Here is a 22,083-nt window from a genome sequence, read left to right on the forward strand (position 1 = left end):
GTTTTTCACTTTTGATCCCTAAACTTTAAAAATTACAATTTCGACCCTAAATTTGACCAATTTTTTCAATAATCGTCCTTTGGCCTTACGGCGTTAAAAAATGGTCGTTAACGTACGCATGTGCTAGACACATGAGGTCACCAGTGTAATTTCACCTTACACCGAGGGACGAAAAGTGAAAAAATAGCTACTTGAGGGACGAAAAATGAAAATCATACAAATAAATTTATTCTTCCATTCTTTCTTTTCCGATCAACTTTCCGATCATCTTTTCCGATGGAATTTTCCAACTAGACATTTATTTCCCTTTTACCCCCAAGCCTCTCAAATCACCACCACCTAATAACCACCAACAACAGCCGCCGCTACCAACCACCGCCATCTATAACCAACACCAGCCACCACCGTCTATAACCACCAAGAGCCACTGCCACCCACCGCCTCCTCCGGCCACCGCCGCCTATAATTACCACCAGCCACCGCCACTACAATCAACACCGGCCACCACCGCCTACAATCAACACCAGCCACCGTTGCCTACAATTACCACCAAACACCGCCGTCTACATTAACCACCAACCAATCAACCGCCGCAGACTGAAATCACCACCACCCAACCGCCGCCACCTAGAATCACCACCATCCACCGTCCTCCTTTCAATTAAAATCAAAATTTATAAAAGAAAAAAAAAAGATGACTGACATTTTTGAACTATAATTTGTTTGATTGGTTGTGTTTTGCTGTCATGAATTTGAGTAAATGATTTTGTTTGTGGTTTAGATTTGGATTCAAAGTCGAGTTTTTATTAGGTATCATCGGAAAATAAATGTCTAGTTGGAAAATTCCATCAGTAAAAATGATCGGAGAAGATGATCGGAAAAGAAAGAATGGAAGAATAAATTTATTTGTATGATTTTCAGTTTTCGTCCCTCAAGTAGCTATTTTTCACTTTTCGTCCCTCAAGTAGCTATTTTTTCACTTTTCGTCCCTCGGTGTAAGGTGAAATGACATTAGTGCCCTCACGTGTCTAGCACGTGTGAACGTTAATGGCCATTTTTTAACGCCGTAAGGCCAAAGGACGATTATTGAAAAAATTGGCCAACTTTAGGGTCAAAATTGTAATATTTAAAGTTTAGGGATCAAAAATGAAAAACATGTCAACTTCAGGGACGAAAAGTGTAATTTACTCTTTTTTGACATGTAGCATGACACAAAAAATGAGGGGTTCCCTTTCAAAAGGGTTCTTGATTTTTATTTTTTTTATTATTATTATTTTCAAGTTTGACTTTCATTTTTTTTTTCAAAAATTTTAATTAAAAATACAAATTTTTTTATTATCAAAACTAGTGAAATAAAATGGTACCTACTTATAAAAAGTAAAATATTTCCTTTTTATATATTTAGAGATTGTAAGATATATTTTGAATATACATGAAATTATAAGGTTTAAAATGTAAAAACTAAAACCTTTTCTCACCACACATATCTTTTCTTCTTCTTTATTGCACCATCGTCTTCTTCCTTTTTTTTTTTTTTAGGTCACTGAAACACATTTATACATAGTTTTCCATCATGTCCTTAGCCTGCTGCTCTCCCTCTTTTCTCTCTCGAGAACGCCGCCTGGGGCGGTGTTCATGCGTTCCCCGGCGTTCTCGAGGACTTTTTGGCCGAGTAACACCTTATTCCTAACAGTCTTAAAAACATTAGTCATCAAAATTTGATTGACTTATACAAAACGTCAAAAGTCATCTATTTGTCGCACTCCTACAGTCGTACACACATATATAACGAGATTAAAGCATATACCATATTAAAAACATAGTACTAGTAATGCTAAAGGAGAATATAAGTCTCAAGTTTGCAATGATTATGTAATTAAACAATTAATGTAAATTACACTAAAAATGTAAGACAAGAATGTAAACACGTTTAATCATATGTATAATTAATTAAATAGTGAATCCATGGCCGGTTTATAAAGAAAAAGAAAATTAAATATTTTTAAGTTTTGACACACACAAAACTTAACAAGTATACAAGAGAGAAAAACACACTAAGTGCAAAGAAGAATGAAAACCAACAAAAACTGCGACTAGGTCAAGTGATTCTTTATATAGGCAGAGATGAGAATCACATGACAACCCAATAGATGTTGACACATGAAGGTTGTCAACCATCTATTGGTGGATAAGTCAGATCTGCAGGGTTCTCTTTTCTTCATCTTGTTTCTTTAGAGAAACTCCTTAGTAACAGAACAGTACAAGGTCACATGGCTCCTTCTTGATCTATCAACACGTGTCCTTGCGACCAGTCTTCTTATCTTCATTTTTCCGCCCATATTTGACTTATAAAAACATGGCGGTGAGTCATTGATCTTATCCTTTAACTCGAAGATAATTGATGGTCGTTGAGAGCTCACTGATGAAGTTGTTCGCTGAGTCTCTCAGCAAATCCATGACTCAACAGAATATATATATATATATATAGTTTTTTATTTTGATAACTATTTTTTTTTAAAAACCATGAGAACTCTTATATAATATATTTGTCCACATGTTTCTTTTTTCCATTCATATGTGAAATGATATAAAAAAGTATGTTGTATAAGAAACTTTTTTAAAAAACCTTCAAAATAGTCTTTTGTGAACTTGTGAATGAATATGTTCACATTTTCGTTCATATGTTAACAAATTGATATATATAAGGTTTTGAAAAAAACTTTCTTCTACAACATGTATTTTTATAACGTTTTACATGTGAATGAACAAGAAAAAAACATATGATCCAATACATAATTTAAAAGTTCTCAAGGTTTTTAAAAAAAAAAGGGGGGTTTTCAAAATGGGAAATGCTAAATGCAACCCTAAGTACTGTATTTAACATGCATAAAAAACTTGTATCTTCCATATTAAAAACTCACCCTGAATTTTATTAAAATCATTATCCAGATCATTACATTTTGTGCAGAAACAAAAAAAAATAGACTATACATATATCTATCTTCCAATCTATTCTACTCTTTTGCCTATCTATACCCTTCCTCCATACATATACACTTATCTCTTATCTTGAATTCTTATCTATATATTCCATTGCAATTTCAGCTTCCTGTATGCCATTCTTTCCTTGAATTTTTAACGCCTCTGTGTTGGTCAAGTCGGTGACTCGCTGATGACATTCTAGGACTAAATGCTAACTCAATTAATTGCTCTAATGATATTCAATACATGGGGGTTTTTTAAAGGTTGTGTGGCTTTTTAAAAAAATCTTACAAACATGTCAACCTTAAGGTTCAAACTCATGATCTGCGGTTGATCGGGCTTTATTTGTCTTCAATACACTAGTTACGTTGACAATCATTCTCTATTTCTTGGGCAACATTTATATTATACCTAAAAGTTTTTTCTACATGTCAAGCATCCATGTACTTTGTTGCCGGAAGCCTTTTGCCACTCATTACACAATCCAAGTACTCTCGTCATAAGATATTGACACATACAAGTATTCAAGAATGCAATTAGTGAATGGTTTGTCAAAACTTACTAATCCATCTTGAGTTTTTGTTATTATGATACAAGTCGTTTCTTCTTCTGTGTTTCTTTGAAGTACTTGGAACATTCTTAGGTTGTAAATCAAAAGATCATGAATCAGCCAATCAAGGAACCCATCATTAATCATAAAATTCCTAGCTTCCTGGTAGTAATTTATATCGTACAAAATATTTTCCTATAAATACTTTCAATTCGACAGTAAAACTAGTAAAAGTTCATACAATCAAAACTTTCAGCAGATTTCATATTTGCCGAATATTAAACAAGACTTTTTAGAGATGCTAGGAATCCATGTCAAACGAGATGATTTCATTCAGCTGCACGTTTGTCTCTAACAACTTTTTTGAATTACAGATACTTCAATATTGGCACCTAATTTCTACAACCTAAAATATAAACTCTACAATATAATTTGGCTATCTTCTGGTAATGAGCAGTTACCCGTGACAAAAAACAATCTAGGCGAGATAATGTGGTTATCTTCTGTTGATGATAATGAATGGGTGTAGATACCATAATATGCGGTGTTCATTTGCACAGCATCGACCGCACTTCTATGATTGATCTGGGTAGTTCCAAATCTTTATCGTCTAGCGTATGTCCAATCAATCTTTGCATTTCTGATGAAAATGTCTCATTCAAAATCTGCCCACAAAATAGCAATTCAACTCAACCGAACAGTCACTATTAGCTAATATTGACAAGTAATATTTTCAATAGAGGTGGCGGTTTCATGTTTCAACCTATTAACTTATGAATGGGTTAATTCGATTTATGTTTTATCTCCAGGGGAGAGAAACGCGTAATGTTTGTACAGGTCAAATGGGTCAAAGGTCGCTCAAAAAGTGTATTTTCAATATCTTCCTAAACAGTGTCGGTCAAAAAAATTACGTATTAATACTGAAATAATTTTAAATGTTGTAATCATATTTGACACACCAACTATCAAGAAATAAAGAAAATTACTTGGACAATAAATGTTTTAAGATCAACCCAACCTACTTCGACCTCTAGCAATATAAACAATTTTTGACCCATTAGTTGACCCGCCCATATTGCAATCTCTAACTTTAGTCATGACAACTGGTTGAAAGGATTTGTAACATACAGAAAGTGCAACTCGTGAAGCTTTATAAGACCAGTTCTCTTTCCTTTTTTCCAACACTCGCAGCACATCCTGTTCCACAACATGAAACAATTACAGAAGTTCACAAGCAAACTGAAAAAAGTCAAACCAGAGAAATAGTGAAGCCCACCTGTCCCATTCGATCCCATAAAGCCCGACAAAAGATTATGAAGACATGGACTTCAAGAATACCATGGAGATCACTAATTATGTTTGACAACAGATCCTTTAAAGGCTGCATCCTATGCCTTATATCAGATTCACCCACACTATCCTTCGCTTCTTGGATTACCTTCTTCAAATTTGTAGTATTTTGCAACCGTGTCTGCATACAAAATAAAAGCCTCATGCAATTCCATGTGTGTAAATCATTGACAAAAATAGATGACAAAATAGTAGAAAAAAAAGCAGATTTTATCAAAGTAACTCACATTTCCAGCAAGTTTCTCTACAGCTGCCTGTAGATAATTTCTGAATTTCGTTCTCAGCAGTACAGTTACTTCGTTCAGAAGTTCTCCCGGTACTGTATTTTCACTTTTTGAAATGCATGAGCTGTGTGATTTGAACCGAGTTTCAATATCAGGTTGCAGTACATCAAGCGTCTTCTTCATCGAATTGAAAAGAGTTCCTAACTGCATAAAACAAAAAATTATAATAGAGTAAAACTTCGACTTATTTATTCATAAGAATAATAAGTTTATATGAATTAAAACGGGGCAACTATCTAACCTCCTCAGGAAAACTATAAGGTAAAGCATTTCCCTTGGCAAATCTTTGAACATATTGTACTGCCTTAACCGGGATTGTGTTCTCCTTCAGTGTTGATAATATATCACTATACTGTTTTTCAAGAGTTCCCATAATTGCCCGTTCAGAATCCGCTATAACCTATTAGTAGCAATAAGAAAAAAGTTAAGACCATGTACAAAAAATTTCCACAAATCTGAAAGTGCTATACTTGCCTTCTCCAAAGCCAAAGTATAGTCAGGCCAAAGACGGAGAATGACTTCAAATTCACGAAAGGTCTCCTTCAGTTGCTTGTACATATCATCAACAAAAGTAGACATGGAATGTGGCAATCCAACACCCTGTAACCTCAACAACAGTTCATTGGCATAATACAACACTTTCACAAGCTAAGACATAAAAATATTCAATCTCTGTTGAGGTACTTTATCTAATTGAATCATGTTAATTATAACTAGGGGTAGCATGATGAGCAGGTCAGAGGAGTCAGGCAACTGGCCAGGACAGGTTCTAGGTTGAATTGAGGAATTTCTAGTATGAATCATTACAGGCCGGCACAGATTGGTTAACAACAAAGAGAGTTTTGGGTAAAGTTCTCATCCACTTTTTAATATCTTTTAAACATGCTGTTAATTGTGATTACATAAAATAGATATATACAAAAACAATTTAAATATTCAAATCAAACAATTTAGGCCTTCGTTGCATTAATAGAAATTTTTAATGCATTTGACCCCTTCCTATCTTTAACTAAATCTTTTGATCTGAATCGTTTGATAAAACCCAGATGAAATTGACCATTTATAAGTGAATGGGCCGAAATTGCCAACTTATGGTGTACGATAGAAACTTGTACCTTATCAAGCTTGCAAGCTTCAAGCAGTTCAAGGTGCTTGGCATTAATCCGATGTGTTATGTAAGAGTGGAACAAATCTTTGGAATCAACACCACCTTTGACAGGACTGCAAATTAATAAAATTATATTGAGATATGCCTTTAGAACGTTAAATGCTTTATATAGATATAGATAAAGAGCATTTACCTAATATTCCAGCAAACAAGATCCTTCTGGAAATCACAAGTTGTAATAATTAAGTCTGTCACAGGAGGTGAGAGACTAATAGGTGGGCAAACAATAAGAAATGCACGTATTCTGTTGCAAAGCTCGGAACTATAGAGAGCTGAAGACAGATTTGGAAGATCTAGAAAGCTGGAGGGTATTAAAATAAAAAAGTCAATAATTATTAATGAGAATCATATGCCTCATTATTACTTATAACTTAAATGTATCAATACCTAACTTACAAGATAGCAAAATGGGCGTGTCAGTCTAGTTCAGTACGGGTCATAATGGGCTGGGGTCAAACATCTGTGATTTTGGTACGGGATGGAATGGGCTGGGTCAGAGTGGGTTGACCTATAATGGTTTTTTATCCAAACTTGTTATATTTTTATTGATACTAGGCATCTCCAAAATGATTATAGAACTAATTATATTTTAATAATAATGTAACTTTTAAAAAAATGGTTAATGAGGTAATTATGACTCATTCGACATTTGACTCATTAGAGATATAAACATAACCACACTCGATCAATTTATTAGTTAAGGAGTCGAAATTGGCAGATGTAATGATAGTTGTAGCATGTTTTTGTTTTACCCCACACATAAAAATACAGCTTAAAACAACAAAAATATTCAAATTTTCTATCACATGGTAAAACTAACATGTTATAATGCAGCTTACATACTAAGAATGAATGCCAGTAATATTATTTACCTGGGAAGCACATCCTGCTTATATATTTTTATGTCATTAACAATTTCCTCTCGGATACTTAAACAAAGAGATTTCATCTTCTGATAAGCCGATGAAAAAGCAACTTGGGTAACTGTTGATTTTTCACCATTACTGGAAACAAATTCATTGGTTTCGGCCAAGTGTCTTCCTAAAATCTTTCTCACAGCAGTCTAGAAGAATTTCGATCTTAAGACATAGGATAAGGAAGATATGAGGAATCAATAATTTAAAATTTCACAAATTTTAATACCTGGAAATATTTACATAGCTGCAGTTGTGCTTCAGGTAACAATATGTCATGCAAAAGAGCATATAGCTTTAAAGCAGGTTTCAGAGCAGGAGAAACAAAGCCAGATACATGTGTATGTGTATCTGTTAATCCAGATGGTGAAGATTCATCAAGTGATTTGTAGTTCTCGAAAGCCAACGCAATGGTTTGTTCAATTTGATCCGAAAGGATCCCCAACATGCGATTCTGGTCAAAATGTAATAAATTCTCATAACAATTGATAAATCATAAGAAAGTGTATAAATGGAAGAATGAAACAGCAACTAATTCACCAAGTCACTGTGCAAATGGCATACGTTTATATTAACACGTTCGCATCCATCCTTTATGTATAACCATATTACTTAGTGATGCACTTTTGCAGCGTCTTGTATTATGAAGTTAAATAGAGGTAGCAATATGGGCAAACTGGTCGGATTGGGGAATGGGTTCAGGTAAATAAGAGTCGCTAGATACAGGTCAAAACAAATCGAGTTGGGTTGACAGTTGACCCACTAACATACTTTTTTGTCCAGTTTAAACTAACGCATTCACTATGACTACAGAAACAAATATATTACAAGAAATATATTAAAATTTTAATAAAGCTAGTTACTAGGTTATATGCATAAATAGTAGACCTCGAACTCTTACAACTGTTCAAAAATATTTAACACATATGAACCATTACTCAATACTTGACCCATAAGAGAACAACATAATCCAGATGAACCCATTTATAAGTGAATAGGCCAAAACTGCAACCTCTATTAAAAGTCGAAAGAGCACATCAAAAGATAAGATGGATTCTCACCTCTTGGGAGCTTAAAGTGCCTTTTAATTTCCCCACCATCACTGGAGAAAGCAAGTCATGCACCACATTTAGACAATCTGCAGTTGGTGTGGCGACATCCATAACATATTGAAGGTATCTGGTAAGCCAACAAAGAGTATTATAAAATAGCACAAACCATTTTCAGCTTTACAATGATGACGGATGTATACAATTTCATTTTAAAGGTACCTTAGTTTGGTATATGCATCAGAAACTCCATAATAAGAAGCAAATCTAGTTACCAACCACTTCCATGGACCACGAAGAAGCAAGTTCCTCTGCTGAAACTTTTGTACTTTCATTGCTGCCTCTAAGACCGAGTCATATGCAATAGTTTCAGCAACAATACCACACTACAGAAAGAAATGGACATATACTATTAGAAACTACAAATAGATTTGACAAAAGGTGATCTTTGTATGACACAAAATGGGTTAGGCCATATAGGGTTGATCCAGATATCTTTCTGTCCAAATATTTAGTATTTTAAATAGGTAACTAGAGTGCCAAGTATGATATCGGAGATTATATTATTTCAATATTTAGATAGAATGATGTACACTTGGGAGTGCCTTTTAACCCATTTGCGTTTAAGCTAAATTTTCATTTTACCCGTTTGACCCGTTCTCATATAACATGCCCAAATCAACCTATTCATATGTAGATGGGTCGAAATTGCCACATACAATATTTTTACAATCAAACCCATCATGCACACCTAACAAAAATGTGAATATCTGTTCACCTTCACATTGCTGTTCTCATCTGTACTAGTTGAATAGTTTATATGTAGTTGTATTCTTCCCACAAGCTCATGTTCCGGCTCATGGTATATAGGCCACCAACGAAGCTTCTCCCCCTGTTACTAATTTATAAGACTTCTTGTATAGATATCTCCAGATAACATATTAAGAATTATAACTGATCATACCGTATCATCAGCTATATCTGCCAGTTGAGCAATGGCGTGACCACAATACTTTCCTTTTGAATCAGTAACTTCAATAACTAAATCATCTCTCATGCCATCTGGCAAGCTGCATGTAAAATTATTACACATATTTACATAGCCATTCAACTCTGGCACATCTAGAAAGTGAGAGAGAGAGAGAGAGAGAGAGAGGGAGGGAGAGAGAGAGAGAGAGAGAGAGAGAGAGGGGGAGGGAGAGAAAGAGAGAGAGGATGCACACACAATACATGGCTTTCAGTGGATCCTGGCTGCATCCGTGTCACGTCATCATCAGTTGAACTTTTCAATCTCAAAGAACATATATATGATTCTGCAGTATGATGAAAAAGAAGACTTAGAAAAAGAATTTGGAAGTTAAAAAGATAAAGTTGTGTCTTAAACATGATTAAATTGAAAGAGGGTATAAAGAAATCAAAACTTAATCACGTACCTTGAACCTCTTCGGGAGGTGTAGGGACATTATGCAAACTTGTTATGCCTACTTTTACGATCCCTGCCACATCTTTTACATAATGTGTGCCAAAATGTAAATACGCCAAACTTTGATGTGAAAGTGATCCATTAGTAGAGAAAGTTGGTGCCACTCGAACTCTCTTTAGCGCCTTCCACTCTGAATACATTGTTGTTTTCATGCTGGACAAACGGCGGTTCACTTTTTGCAACTTCACCACAGGAGGGTTTTTAATTGATGAAAATGTGCAACCAGTAGGTACATCTATGCCCATTTTAACTTTCCGCACTGCACCACAACAGTTTTAGAGAATATATGAATCTGTATCATAAACAAAACGTAACTCATGATGGTATGTGAAGATAAAATTACCTTGAACTTTTAACTTTCCATACGTTTTCTGTGGTTTTTTAACAACTCCCTGGACGACTAATTCTGATGATCTTTTATTCAGTAACTCTTCCTCTGGTTGTAACAAAACTTGCTCCAAACTATGCCCCCCCCCCCCCAAAAAAAAAGAGGTTCCATAAATACCGGACCCGGGTCATCCTTATAAATTATGTTATTATGATTTTAATTCCAAAAACGCTAACCAAGAAATTAAAAATCTTTACCAAAAAGCGCTTCGAAGGAGGGAACACTCATTTTCTAAGAAGATACGAGCTTCAGAACTGCCTAGGGACCAGTACTTGAGACACAGCCGCACACATGCATCATAGGAGATCACAGCACACCAAGGTCCTAGCTCACTGAAGTAGATTCATAACATGTATATTACATATCGAACATACAACCGTGGTACAACTATTAATCAGGGCAAAGCAGCAAGTAATTTTCTCTCATAAACAAAAAACTACTACCTACCTTGCATGGTATGAGGGGAGGCGAATTGGTGGAGTGGAAGATACACCATTTTGCCTGTCACACAGTTATAAACGCCCTTAAAATCTTCAAGATTTTGTAAGGAATACAATAAAATGAATATGAATTTTTTGTACCGCCGCATACTTTAAAGATGGATCAAAACCCACATTCCACTTAGAACCAGCATAAGCAGGTGCATGAGGACCCATGTAGACCTGAAATCAGTTTATGAAAACTTAAGAGCATCCACAACACCAAAGTTCATAGCCACATCAGAATCCTACTTTTTATATAAAATCTCTACAGTCTACACTCCATTAATCTTTACAAAGATCATTAATATACCACATCATCATTCCATTTTAACCATTAAATAACAATCCTCCTAGAAACCGAATAAAAAAAATGACTTTTTAGATTCAAACAACACACAGTTTCAAATTAAATAAAAATACTACAGTTCTCATCTTCTTGAGAATTTCGCGATAACTATTGGATACTTAATTTATTACTAGAAAGTTATCAAATATACTTACCTGTAGTTACAACTGAGTAGCCAAATCTGATCCCGGAATCTTACACTAAAAAACGCCTTTACCCTGATACCCAAACACCCAAAAGTAAACAGCCATTTTAAGAAATACAATTAAAAAAAAAAAAGATTAAAACTTTATATATCAAGATTAACAAACTAACTAAACCATTTTCTCAGCATTAAACCCTAAAGTAACAGATCTATATATATTCAATGTATCAATATAAAATAAAAAGTAACCAAAAGAATTATATGACATTGATAACCTGTTGATCAAGAATTATATGACACTGATGAAAATAACAAAAATAAAAATAAAAAATTCCTCAGCTGGGTTTTGGTATATACAAAATAACTACAGTAATTGTACTATAATTTCAGTCAAAACAGTCAAACACAACAACATTGTTCAAGATATCTGGGGGGAAAAGCAAATAAACATAAATTTATATAACTGCAAGAGGCATTACCTAAAATGCAGTATTAAATCTTGATTAACTTCAAACAAAATTCAACACATTTGCTGTCTTTTGTGTGTAAGTGAAATAGTCGTAAAGTGCGTGAGGAAAAAAAGCAAATTGGAAGCTGTCTTTTTATTTTTATTTTTTCTTTGTGTATGTCTTTTTGGTGTGGGTAATTATTTATTTTATTTTATTTTATTTTATTTCCACTGATTCAGGCAATTGGGGGGAAAAGTTCGTTTTATTGGACACTTTTTTTTTATTTTAATTCTATATTCTGTTAGAACAAAATCTATGTTCCTTTTGCTAGTATTTTAAGAAATATATATATGATAACTGAGTTGAATAATTTTTGTAAGATATATACTTCAATTATGTTTTTTAAGATTGGATTTTCGTAATTTTTGTAATTTTTTTTAGCATTAGCAATATGTACAAGATTTTTATGATTTATGATACCAAATATATGAACATAGACCTTTGAGTTTTGGCTTATGAGTTCAAGTCATGTGATGGATATCTTGTATATCTTTATATAATTTAGGTAGATTTATTGACTTATGTTTTGAAAATAAAATAATTGATAGGAACTGCCATTAAACTGTATACAAAAATTGTATATTTCATATCAAAAGTACAGCCGTTGAATTTTGAAATTTTGAATTTTATGACAAAAGTTACAACTATCTTACACGTTAGTGTTGTTATTAGCAAAATTCTTTGAAAAAACTGATATGAATATTATAAAATAAAATAAAAAAAGAAAAATCAAGAAAAGTTATTTAATATTAAAAGCACATTTCTTAAAGCTAGATTATATTGAAAATCTAATACTAGGTCATATGGTATCAAAATAAACTTCCATTCCATTTTCGATTTATGTACGTTAAGATAAATATAAATTGCTTCTAATCATATACAAATTCCAATACTCCTTTTCAATGTATAACTAATACCCGTACGATGTATGAATTGACTATATATATTATGTGATTGATTATAACGATTGACAGTGGATATTGTACGATTGATTTTTTATATAGAAAGAACGTGTCACACATGCCCCATTATATGCATTTAATCCCCCAATAGTAGTCTAATATAGTTAGAAACGTGTATCATAAACGTATTTACCAATATCTAATATTACTTTTGATGTTGGTAATGATATCATCTAATCTAAAGTCATTGTGTTAGAACATGGTTTTTAACGTTTTATAATTTCTAAATATGTTTCGTTATATTACTAGATGGATAAGTAATTAATAATTAAAAACATAGTTAATTAATTTGAAATATTTTATAGTCAGAGTAAATAAGTTAATTTTCATATATTATAAATAAAATTATGTCATAAATTATACATTAGCATAAAAAAATAAGAATAAATTAAAAGTTAAGGACAATTATCTCAAACTTAAATATACTATATATGGCTCTTTGTTTTTGGGAAAACTTAAATCAATTATCTCAAATTTGTTTTAATTACTTATCTGAATAAGTTGTATTTACTATTAATTAGGAAACATGATAGATATAGATTAATTCAAATAATAAATTATATTGTTTTTTAAAAAGACACGTATCGATAAAGGAATATGCCACATGTCGTTTAATGAATAATTCTTTTTTAGTTTATTGGTAGATGTATTACTAATCCTAATATCCGTACGATGTACAGTAGCTATATAGATTGTATCATAGAGAAATTCGAATATGTCTCATACGAGAATGAAATAAATTGTTGTTAAAGTAAACCGATGATCGAAGCTAAGCTATAATAAACAGTAATGATAAATATAATATATGTTTAGCTGAAGTTTTGGATTTACCTTAAATTTTTAAAATCACATCAAAATTGAAAATTGTAAGCATAGAGGATAGATGACGGCAAATAGTCTTTTGATTTCGGATTATAAACTCAATTTTTTGAAGTTTTCATGTTATTAACTTATTATAAGTAATATAAGTAATAGAATTTGAAGAATTGGGAAACAAAAAGAGACAATTTTATTAATGAGAAAACGATCAATCGAATAAGGTTATAATGTGTTTTGTATTTATAAGCTAAGGGTTAAAGTTTAATTTTAAGTCTAATAAGCAAATTGAATCTATATACAATTAAAAAAAACTAATTTAATAAGCTAAAAGGACCCGTGTCGATCAATCATTACGCCACGTGTCGTTTAAAAAATATCTCAATCCTGTTTTAGTTTATTGACAGATTTCGCAAATTTAATAATTCGAGTTTGTAAAAAATATTTTAGATTTATATATCATAATAACTAGATTATTGTCCCGCGTAATACTATTTTCTTAATTAATAGTTAACAAATTAAAATATTCAATTTCACTTTATTAACATTTTTTTTTAACCTTGATAATTTCACAACACTTATTGTGCTGCTCATTAAGTCTTACTGATTAAATAAATTATTCAATGCCAAAAGTGCTTATCCATGTTATCACAAATATCTCGATGTCATTCGGATTTTCATGTCATATCATAAAAAATATCAATCATGACACATTCTTTAGATGGTGCCAAGGCATACAACCTTCTAAACCGAGTTGCGAGATTGCCATCATCAAGCCAATGATCATTCCAAAATCTTGTCTTATTTTCACTCTCAACTATTCTTTAATAACATCTTAAGAAGGCTAGCAATTGAGTGTGTCTCAAAAAATGAGGAACATTTGCCTATATATTATTACCATTTGTTTTACACAAGAACACAGACTCAAAACCACGAATCACATTGATGATTTTAAACCTAATGTAATTCAGATTTTGAACCACATGTCATGTTCATTTGTACATATCAATGCTAAATTAAAAGTATCCAGACCACCAAAACCTAAACCACCTACTTTTTTACCTGACAATTGTCTTCTAGTAAATCCATTACATTTCATTTTTCGAGTTCGACCCCCCCCCCCTTCTCCTCCCTTACCCCTTCCATAAAAAAAATGAAGTTGTGATCTTTATCAATCGAAATAAAGAAAAATAATATATCCTAAATACTTTGAATTGCCGAGTAGAATCCATCATAGACAACGCATTAGTATTGAGATTAGATTTTATTCTATAATAACTTTACAAAATTTATGAAATATAACCATGGATGGAGTCCTCACTCCAATTTGGTGAATCTTGTCTTATTTTCACTCCCAAATGTTCTTTAATAACATCTTAAGGGGCTAGCAATCGAGTGTGGCTCAGAGAATGATGTTCCATATATTATTACCATTTGTTTACATAGGAACACACTCTCAGATTCATGTATCACATCGATGATTTTAAACCTAACATAATTCAAATTTTGAATCACATGTCATATCCATTTATACAATATCAATGCTAAATGCAGAGTATCCAGACCACTAAAACCTAAACCACCAACTTTTTTACTTGACAATTGCCTTCTAGTAGATCCATTACATTTCATTTTTTGAGTTCGACCCCCCTCCTCTTCCCTTACCCCTTCCACACAAAAAAAATGAAGTTGTGATCTTTATCATTCGAAATAGAGGAAAAATAATATATCCTAAATATATTTTGAATTACCAAGTTAGAATCTATCATAGACAACGCATTAGTATTGAGTTTTGATTTTATTTTGTAATAACTTTGCAAAATTTATGAAGTATAACCATGGATGGAGTCCCCACTCCAATTTGGTGAATTTTGTCTTATTCTCACTCACAATTGTTCTTTAATAACATCTTAAGGGGGCTAACAATCGAGTGTGCAACCGAGAATGAGGAACATATATTTGCCTACATATTATTACTATTTGTTTTACACAGGAACGAAAACTCAGAACCATGAATCACATTGATGATTTTAAACTTAACGTAATTCAGATTTTAAACCACATGTCATATCCATTTGTACATATCAATGCTAGATTAAAAGTATCTAAACCACCAAAACTTAAACCACCCACTTTTTTATCTGACAATTGTCTTCCAATAGATCTATTACATTTCATTTTCCGAGTTCGACCCCCCCTCCTCCCTTACCCCTTCTACAAAAAAAAAATGAAGTTGTGATCTTTATCAATCGAAATAGAGAAAAATAATATATCCTAAATACTTTGAATTGCCGAGTTAGAATCCATCATAGACAACGCATTAGTATTGAGTTTAGATTTTATTCTATAATAACTATGCAAAATTTATGAAATATAACCATGGATGGAGTTCCCATTCCAATTTTGGTACACTATAAACTTTTTTAAGGGTATTTTTGTAATTTTGTTCCTACAAAATATTAATAAATAAAGAATACATACAAATATTGAGTTTATTGTCATAGGCCCCTTCTTTGAAAGTATATCACTTGGTTGGAAACATTATTTTTGAGATAAACCCCTCTATTGGTAAAGTAAAAATTTTAAGTTGTTTTTATTTTTAATAGAATAGAAAGAAAAAAAAAAGGGTTGGAAAAAGGGTTTTTTTTTTTGTTTGGGTAAATGTACAATACATTGATAATATAATTGTATGTAAAAACGTTATATTTTTTTTCAAATTCCTTTATAATAGTAATCACAATAGTCATGCATATTTAGAAACTAAATTATATATCATTAATTTTGATAATTTATTTTATGTTGTTTAATAGAGCGCAACTTTTCCGTCACCACATGCTCCAAAATTGCAGATCAATGTTAAAGGTTGACGTTCCCAAAGTTGTTACTCACCTAAGTTAAACTCGATCTTCTCAACACTATCGTTAATAATTTCTATATACATATATTGTTGATACAGATTATTACGACATTATTAATATTCAATTTCATTTTATTTTTGTTTAAAATATAGCTTACTATTTTTATTAATAGAGAATTGATCTATATATTTTATATGAAACATATATTAATTATTTCAAATTAAAATATGCTTTATTTTTTCATATGATATTAACAATTATTCTATTGAATAAGATCTAAGATAGATAGTATTATTCTATTATTAGGATATATATTAGCTATTAATCTATTGAATATATTATATTAAAATCATTGGGTAAAAAGTGTAAATTGTGATGGAAAATTAAAAAGCGTAAATTAAATATAGAGAGGAATTTTTTTGTATAGTTATAAAAAGTATAAGTATTAATATTGTCATTTAATAAAGATGAAATAATTAAATTTGATCTAATGGTTCTAAATCAAAAATGGAATCCATCCAAGGGTTCTTGTTTGTTTATGAATGAATTTAGCACATTGTTATATATATATTGGTAGATGGTAGATGATAATGATGATGATAATAATAATAATAATAATAATAATAATAATAATAATAATAATAATAATAATAATAATAATAATAATAATGTCATTGGGATTTAGCCCAATTGGACATTTAATGCCCCTTATGTTTTTCATTCAAATGTTGGTCACGGGTTCAAAACCTTTGAAAGACATATTGGGAAATTTTTGCCAATGTGGTGGAACATGGGGGTTTTCTCTAGCATTAGCTAGTTTCCTCCATAACAAGTAGTGGGACTTCCACCGCCAGTCATGCCCTCGGATTGACTGTGCTGGTGACGTGGTCAATCTCTATTGGACTTTGAAGAGGCATACCGCTGAGTCCAATCACCACTGCCGTTAAAAAAAATAAATAAAAAAAATAAAATAAAATAATAATAATAATAATAATAATAATAATAATAATAATAATAATAATAATAATAATAATAACTCCTCATAATAATCTCTTTTATTTTTATGTTTCTTTCTTCTTTATACCCATTATTATGCACCATCATGATACGTTTAAATCCAGTCGTTAGTGTTCTTGATCAGACGTGCTTGCCCTTTAGGAAGAAGGGCCTATCCACATAGTAGTTTTGTAGTTGTACATACTACATAGTTATTAAATACTACTCGTAGTATTCTTTATAATTAGCATGATCTGATAAACATTATTGCAAAGTTTTTTGGAAAAGAATTTTTATTTACTTTTTTCAACTAATCTTTTTTTAATTAATTAAAAATTTAAAACCACATTAGGTTCCTAAAAATCCAAAAATAAATTAATAACAAATTTTCAAATACTTTATGATGGATACTACCATAACCTATTCGTTTTTCTTTCAAAATTTATTGAGAAATGATTAATTTTTCTTAAAAATAGCCTAAGATCTACCTAAGTGAAACAATCAAGGGATAAGACTAAAAAAAAATATATTAATGAAACCCGCATAACACAATTTTAAAAGGATTTCTTAGACCAATATTTAGAAAGATATATAATTTCCCTAATATTTTTGTAGGGTTGAGATTATTAATTTGATCTAAACCAAGAAACATTTGAAAAGAAATATGATGTTGATGGAGCAAGCGAATAACAAAAATAAAACCCTTTGGGCGCAGTATTGCGAACTAAAACCCGGAGTTAATTAAGAAATTAAACTTATATGAGCCATCGGCCTATCGCGCACGGCGCATTCTCAATACAAATGACTAGGATTGGAGAAATTTGGCATAATTAAATAAATAATATAAAGTCTGAGGTTACAATAAGTACAGAACTACAAAAACCACATGCATTGAAGTGAGCATATTCGGATGCATACACCAAAAAATTTTATCACAATATTGCACAAGCCAAGCAATGCTTCACCCAGTTGATTAAGTGTATTTGGCTGGGGGCACCTTAACCCCATTTACCGCATTGTTAGTTTGGTACCATGTTCCCCACCCTGCAAGGCTGCAAGGGTCCATGCCTGGTAACAATCCTGGCCCCAATACCCAAACCAACTGGTTATTAGGAAATCTGTCTGAGACTTGCGTCCCTGCTTCACCCAATCACCCAGTCAAAGACATGTAAACTGTACATACCTTTCGCACTACTACTGCATCGTGACAGGTAAAGTTTCTAAGTTTCAACCAAGCCTTAAACCATGATACACAGGATATACTACAGACCACTATAAATAGTTGCCAAAGTTTGAACACCAGAATAGGTGAACGTGAACTTACATGGCTGCCTTGATAGTTGGCTACCATAAATAGTGTTCTAGTCATCTAGAAGTCTAGAACTACAGAACATATACTAAGATGAAGGTGAAATGTACAACGATGCACATAATTGCACAGATTTAAATTGACTAAAGACGTGTGTTTCAGGCCTATCAACGGCACATTAATAAAGCATAGGTTTAAAATGTACGAAGAAGATGCAATTTATAATTTTATATATCAACTCAACAAGTTAAAGAAGAAACTATTACTTGGATAGTTGGATCAATAAACTAGAAGGGTCAAGTCTTGAACATGCTATTATACTATCAAAAGCAAAGGTAACAAAAGGAGTTGTTAGGACAGGATGACAGAAAACATAAGCAGACGGGACATTATCACATTATTACACTGGATGAGCAAAAAGCGTCACAACTTAAGCTCATTCTTATATAGTGTCACTTGATAGTGGTAAATCAAGATCATAATAAAATAAATATAAGAGGAAAACGTATGAAGGTGATAAATAAAAGTCAAATGGCCAGCCCATTAAACATATCAGCTTTCGTCTAGAACCTATGACATCCGAAGACTTGCACTGGATGAGCAAAAAGAGTCACAACTTAAGTTCTCTCTTTATATAGTGTCACTTGATAATGATAAATCAAGATTATAATAAAATAAATATAAAGAGGATAACGTATGAAGGTGATATATAAAAGTCAAATGGCCATCCCATTGAACATATCAGCTTTCGTCTAGAACCTATGACATCCGAAGACTTGCACATTCGGATACAAGTTAAAGGTTATCCTTTAAGGGCAGTGGTTTAACAGTGAATCACAAGCAAAATATGAACAATCCCAAATGCCACAATCTCATGCAATCATATAAGCCAAATAAACTGTAAATAAGTATAAAAACATGCAATAATAATAAATAAACAATTAAACAGAAGGAGAACAGGTAATGTGAATAAAAAAAAAACATAATTCTACCATTGAAAGGGGCCAAGAAGTTAGCATTTTAGCGTAACTTCAAGTGAAAATGAAACAATGTTATGGAGACCTCAATTCCTCAAATGTCTAAATGTTCTTAAAAAACTGGGTATCATGACTACGAAAATTCATGGACTAACAAAGAAACCATGTAAACCTCTGCAAAGGGGCACAAACATATATACAAGTTAAACCAAATATCAAGTCTAGTCTACCTGATGGTTACAAACTTGTTGGTGCCATGTTTTGCCCAGTAAGTCCTCAAATCAATTGCATTAGCAAAGTTGTAGCTTTCAGATGCAAGTTTCTCAAGAACCTTCTTAAATGCACCTTGGCTCATTTTCCTGCCAGCAATCCTTGCTCCACGACGTTTTGTGCTCATTGGAAGCGGATACATTGATATTGTAGTTGTACAACAAGCGGACTGCCACCCGCCACAGCCCCATCTATAACACTGCTGGGGAACCCCAGTACACGAGCAAACAGGTATCGGAATGCCAGAAATATCCATATCAATCCCGTTAATCACCACATCCATATTTCTCTTGATAGATTTCGACCGTTGACCAGATGGATTCCCATTTTCTTTCGGTAAAGCTGCTTTCTTTGGCTTCTTAGCTCGAGGTTGCTTGGGGGTACCTGACCCTGCCCCCGTTCTTTTCTTAGATGGTGCACCACCACCATCACCCCCACTGTCACAACCATCACCCGTAAGGTCATCTAGACTAATCCCGTGATCCTTTGAAGGATCAAACTGCTGCTGCATCATGTGCATTGACTGCGAGGATGAAGTACCATGATTGACTGACAGATTGTGATTTCCAGGTAACATATTAATGAGCCTCTCTCTATGTATCCAATCACCCCCCATGTACTGCAATGGGCCACGTGCCTCAGACACCATCGAATTCCGAGTAGAAAGGTGGTAAGAGAAACCACTAGGATGCAAGTTTGGGTCTAGCATCATCGGGTTTTCTCGTGGAGAAAATAAGGGCTTTGTGTCTCTATGGTCAACCATAGAAGACAAAAGTGGCAAAGGTACAGGACACCGGTCCGCAGGTTCATAGTAACATCCCCAATTTCGCAACCCATCATCGTCCATCCAAAACTACAGATGCAGACAGAAAAAAAGGGTACAAATCACATTTTTTGCACTTTTTCCATAATTAATGAACCATTTCACCTAATTTCTAAGCATAAACAACAAAACTTCTAACATGTTCGTTATATTTCCCATTATATATTTGAGATAGATAATAACATGCCAATACAATAATATTACAAAAACACCAGAAAACAAAAAAAGGACCTAAATTTGCTCTCTCTCTCTCTTTTTTTTTTTTTATCAATTATATGAACTCAAAAATGTAAAATTATTCATTACATTCAACTTTAGCTTAAATTGCCAATATAAACACAAAAATACAGTAAAAAACTACAAAACTTAGGCTAGGAACAAAAATAAAATAATAATTTTGCAATGAAGCAAATCCTAACTTGTGAAATGATCTGATTAATTCAATTCTATAACAAAACAATGACTTTTAACTAATATGAACATAATAATCATACAATAACCAAATTAAAAAGGTTTAATCATGCAATTAACCAACCCAAACATGTGAAATTAAAAATTCAGTTTCTAAATAATATCTCAAATTTAGCAGTTGAAAAGCAGATCTAGCATAATCAGGGATAAAGCAAACAGATCTTAATTATATTAACAGAATGTAAATGCAGAAAATAGCAAATATATAAATAAATGAATAAATCAGAGATTAAAATTAGGAAAAAACACAGATCTTGTATAAATTTGTCGGTGAGTACACATCTATTTTTTTTATACGTATATATGTGGAGAAAAACAATATATTAGTATTTTATTTTTAACAATATATAAAAGAGACAAATAGAGAGAGAAGGCAATTTATATAGTAGATTTGTTGTTAGTGAAAGAGAGAGAGATAGAGATGGATAGAGATATAGAGAGAGAAAACTTACTAGTGTACGAGAGGGGGGTAAACGGACTTTTTTTAGGGTTTGTGGAGAGAGAAAGACCAGAGAAAGAGAGAGGAGAGAGAAATGTGAGAAGAATGAATTTGCGTTTCTATCTACCTCCTCCTCTACATTACATTTTCCGCTTTTTATATAAATTAAAAAATGGTAATAAATCTATCTAACTCTTAACCACCTCACCCATAGATACCCCACTCACTTTTTTTTTTCTCTTTAATTCCTTTCATAGTTTAAATCGATATATTGATATCTTAAATCGGGATAACCATAAACAGTTGGGTGATTTGTATTCTATCTCTAGTTTCTCGCTGCTTAGATCTTAAGCCCCTTCCAAAGGCTCATCGTGAGCTCTTCATTGATGGCAGCGAACTCGTCGACATCTTCGTCATCATGAGGCGTCAACCAGACGAGGAGAGTGGACGTGGGAAAAAAAAAGAGAGACGTGGAGTCATGTAAGGTTTTTAGGTGTTTTATGGAGAGAAAA

General features: G+C 32.5%; 2 protein-coding genes across 2 annotated transcripts; both read right to left on the reverse strand.

The window, feature by feature from the left end:
• Positions 1-3,844: 3,844 nt before the first annotated feature.
• LOC122579802 lies at positions 3,845-11,701 on the reverse strand. Its single transcript, XM_043752037.1, has 22 exons — positions 11,621-11,701; positions 11,152-11,214; positions 10,760-10,830; positions 10,616-10,669; positions 10,366-10,500; positions 10,124-10,242; positions 9,731-10,039; positions 9,523-9,610; positions 9,262-9,367; positions 9,076-9,189; positions 8,520-8,683; positions 8,310-8,427; positions 7,478-7,702; positions 7,207-7,397; positions 6,468-6,635; positions 6,282-6,387; positions 5,641-5,766; positions 5,408-5,566; positions 5,110-5,310; positions 4,809-5,003; positions 4,661-4,729; positions 3,845-4,197 (listed from the first exon to the last, which is right to left on the reverse strand). Exons 3-22 carry the CDS (start codon positions 10,822-10,824, stop codon positions 4,081-4,083), a joined length of 2,829 nt encoding a protein of 942 aa, XP_043607972.1. The 5' UTR covers positions 10,825-10,830; positions 11,152-11,214; positions 11,621-11,701; the 3' UTR covers positions 3,845-4,080.
• A 7,856-nt stretch (positions 11,702-19,557) lies between these two features.
• LOC122611262 (protein BASIC PENTACYSTEINE2-like) lies at positions 19,558-21,692 on the reverse strand. The gene is made up of 2 exons (XM_043784260.1): positions 21,585-21,692; positions 19,558-20,691 (listed from the first exon to the last, which is right to left on the reverse strand). Exon 2 carries the CDS (start codon positions 20,683-20,685, stop codon positions 19,795-19,797), a length of 891 nt encoding a protein of 296 aa, XP_043640195.1. The 5' UTR covers positions 20,686-20,691; positions 21,585-21,692; the 3' UTR covers positions 19,558-19,794.
• Between the last annotated feature and the right edge of the window lie 391 nt (positions 21,693-22,083).

Source organism: Erigeron canadensis, chromosome 8 (assembly GCF_010389155.1).
Source record: "Erigeron canadensis isolate Cc75 chromosome 8, C_canadensis_v1, whole genome shotgun sequence".
NCBI classification, from domain to species: Eukaryota; Viridiplantae; Streptophyta; class Magnoliopsida; order Asterales; family Asteraceae; genus Erigeron; species Erigeron canadensis.

Coding starts and splice junctions, on each gene's coding strand:
- LOC122611262 (XM_043784260.1), bottom strand. CDS start 20,685: ATGGACGATGATGGGTTGCGAAATTGGGGATGTTACTATGAACCTGCG.
- LOC122579802 (XM_043752037.1), bottom strand. CDS start 10,824: ATGGGTCCTCATGCACCTGCTTATGCTGGTTCTAAGTGGAATGTGGGT. Junction 10,501..10,615: donor CTCCCCTCATACCATGCAAG/GTAGGTAGTAGT, acceptor AATCTACTTCAG/TGAGCTAGGACCTTGGTGTG. Junction 4,198..4,660: donor CTTCACGAGTTGCACTTTCT/GTATGTTACAAA, acceptor TTTTGTGGGCAG/ATTTTGAATGAGACATTTTC.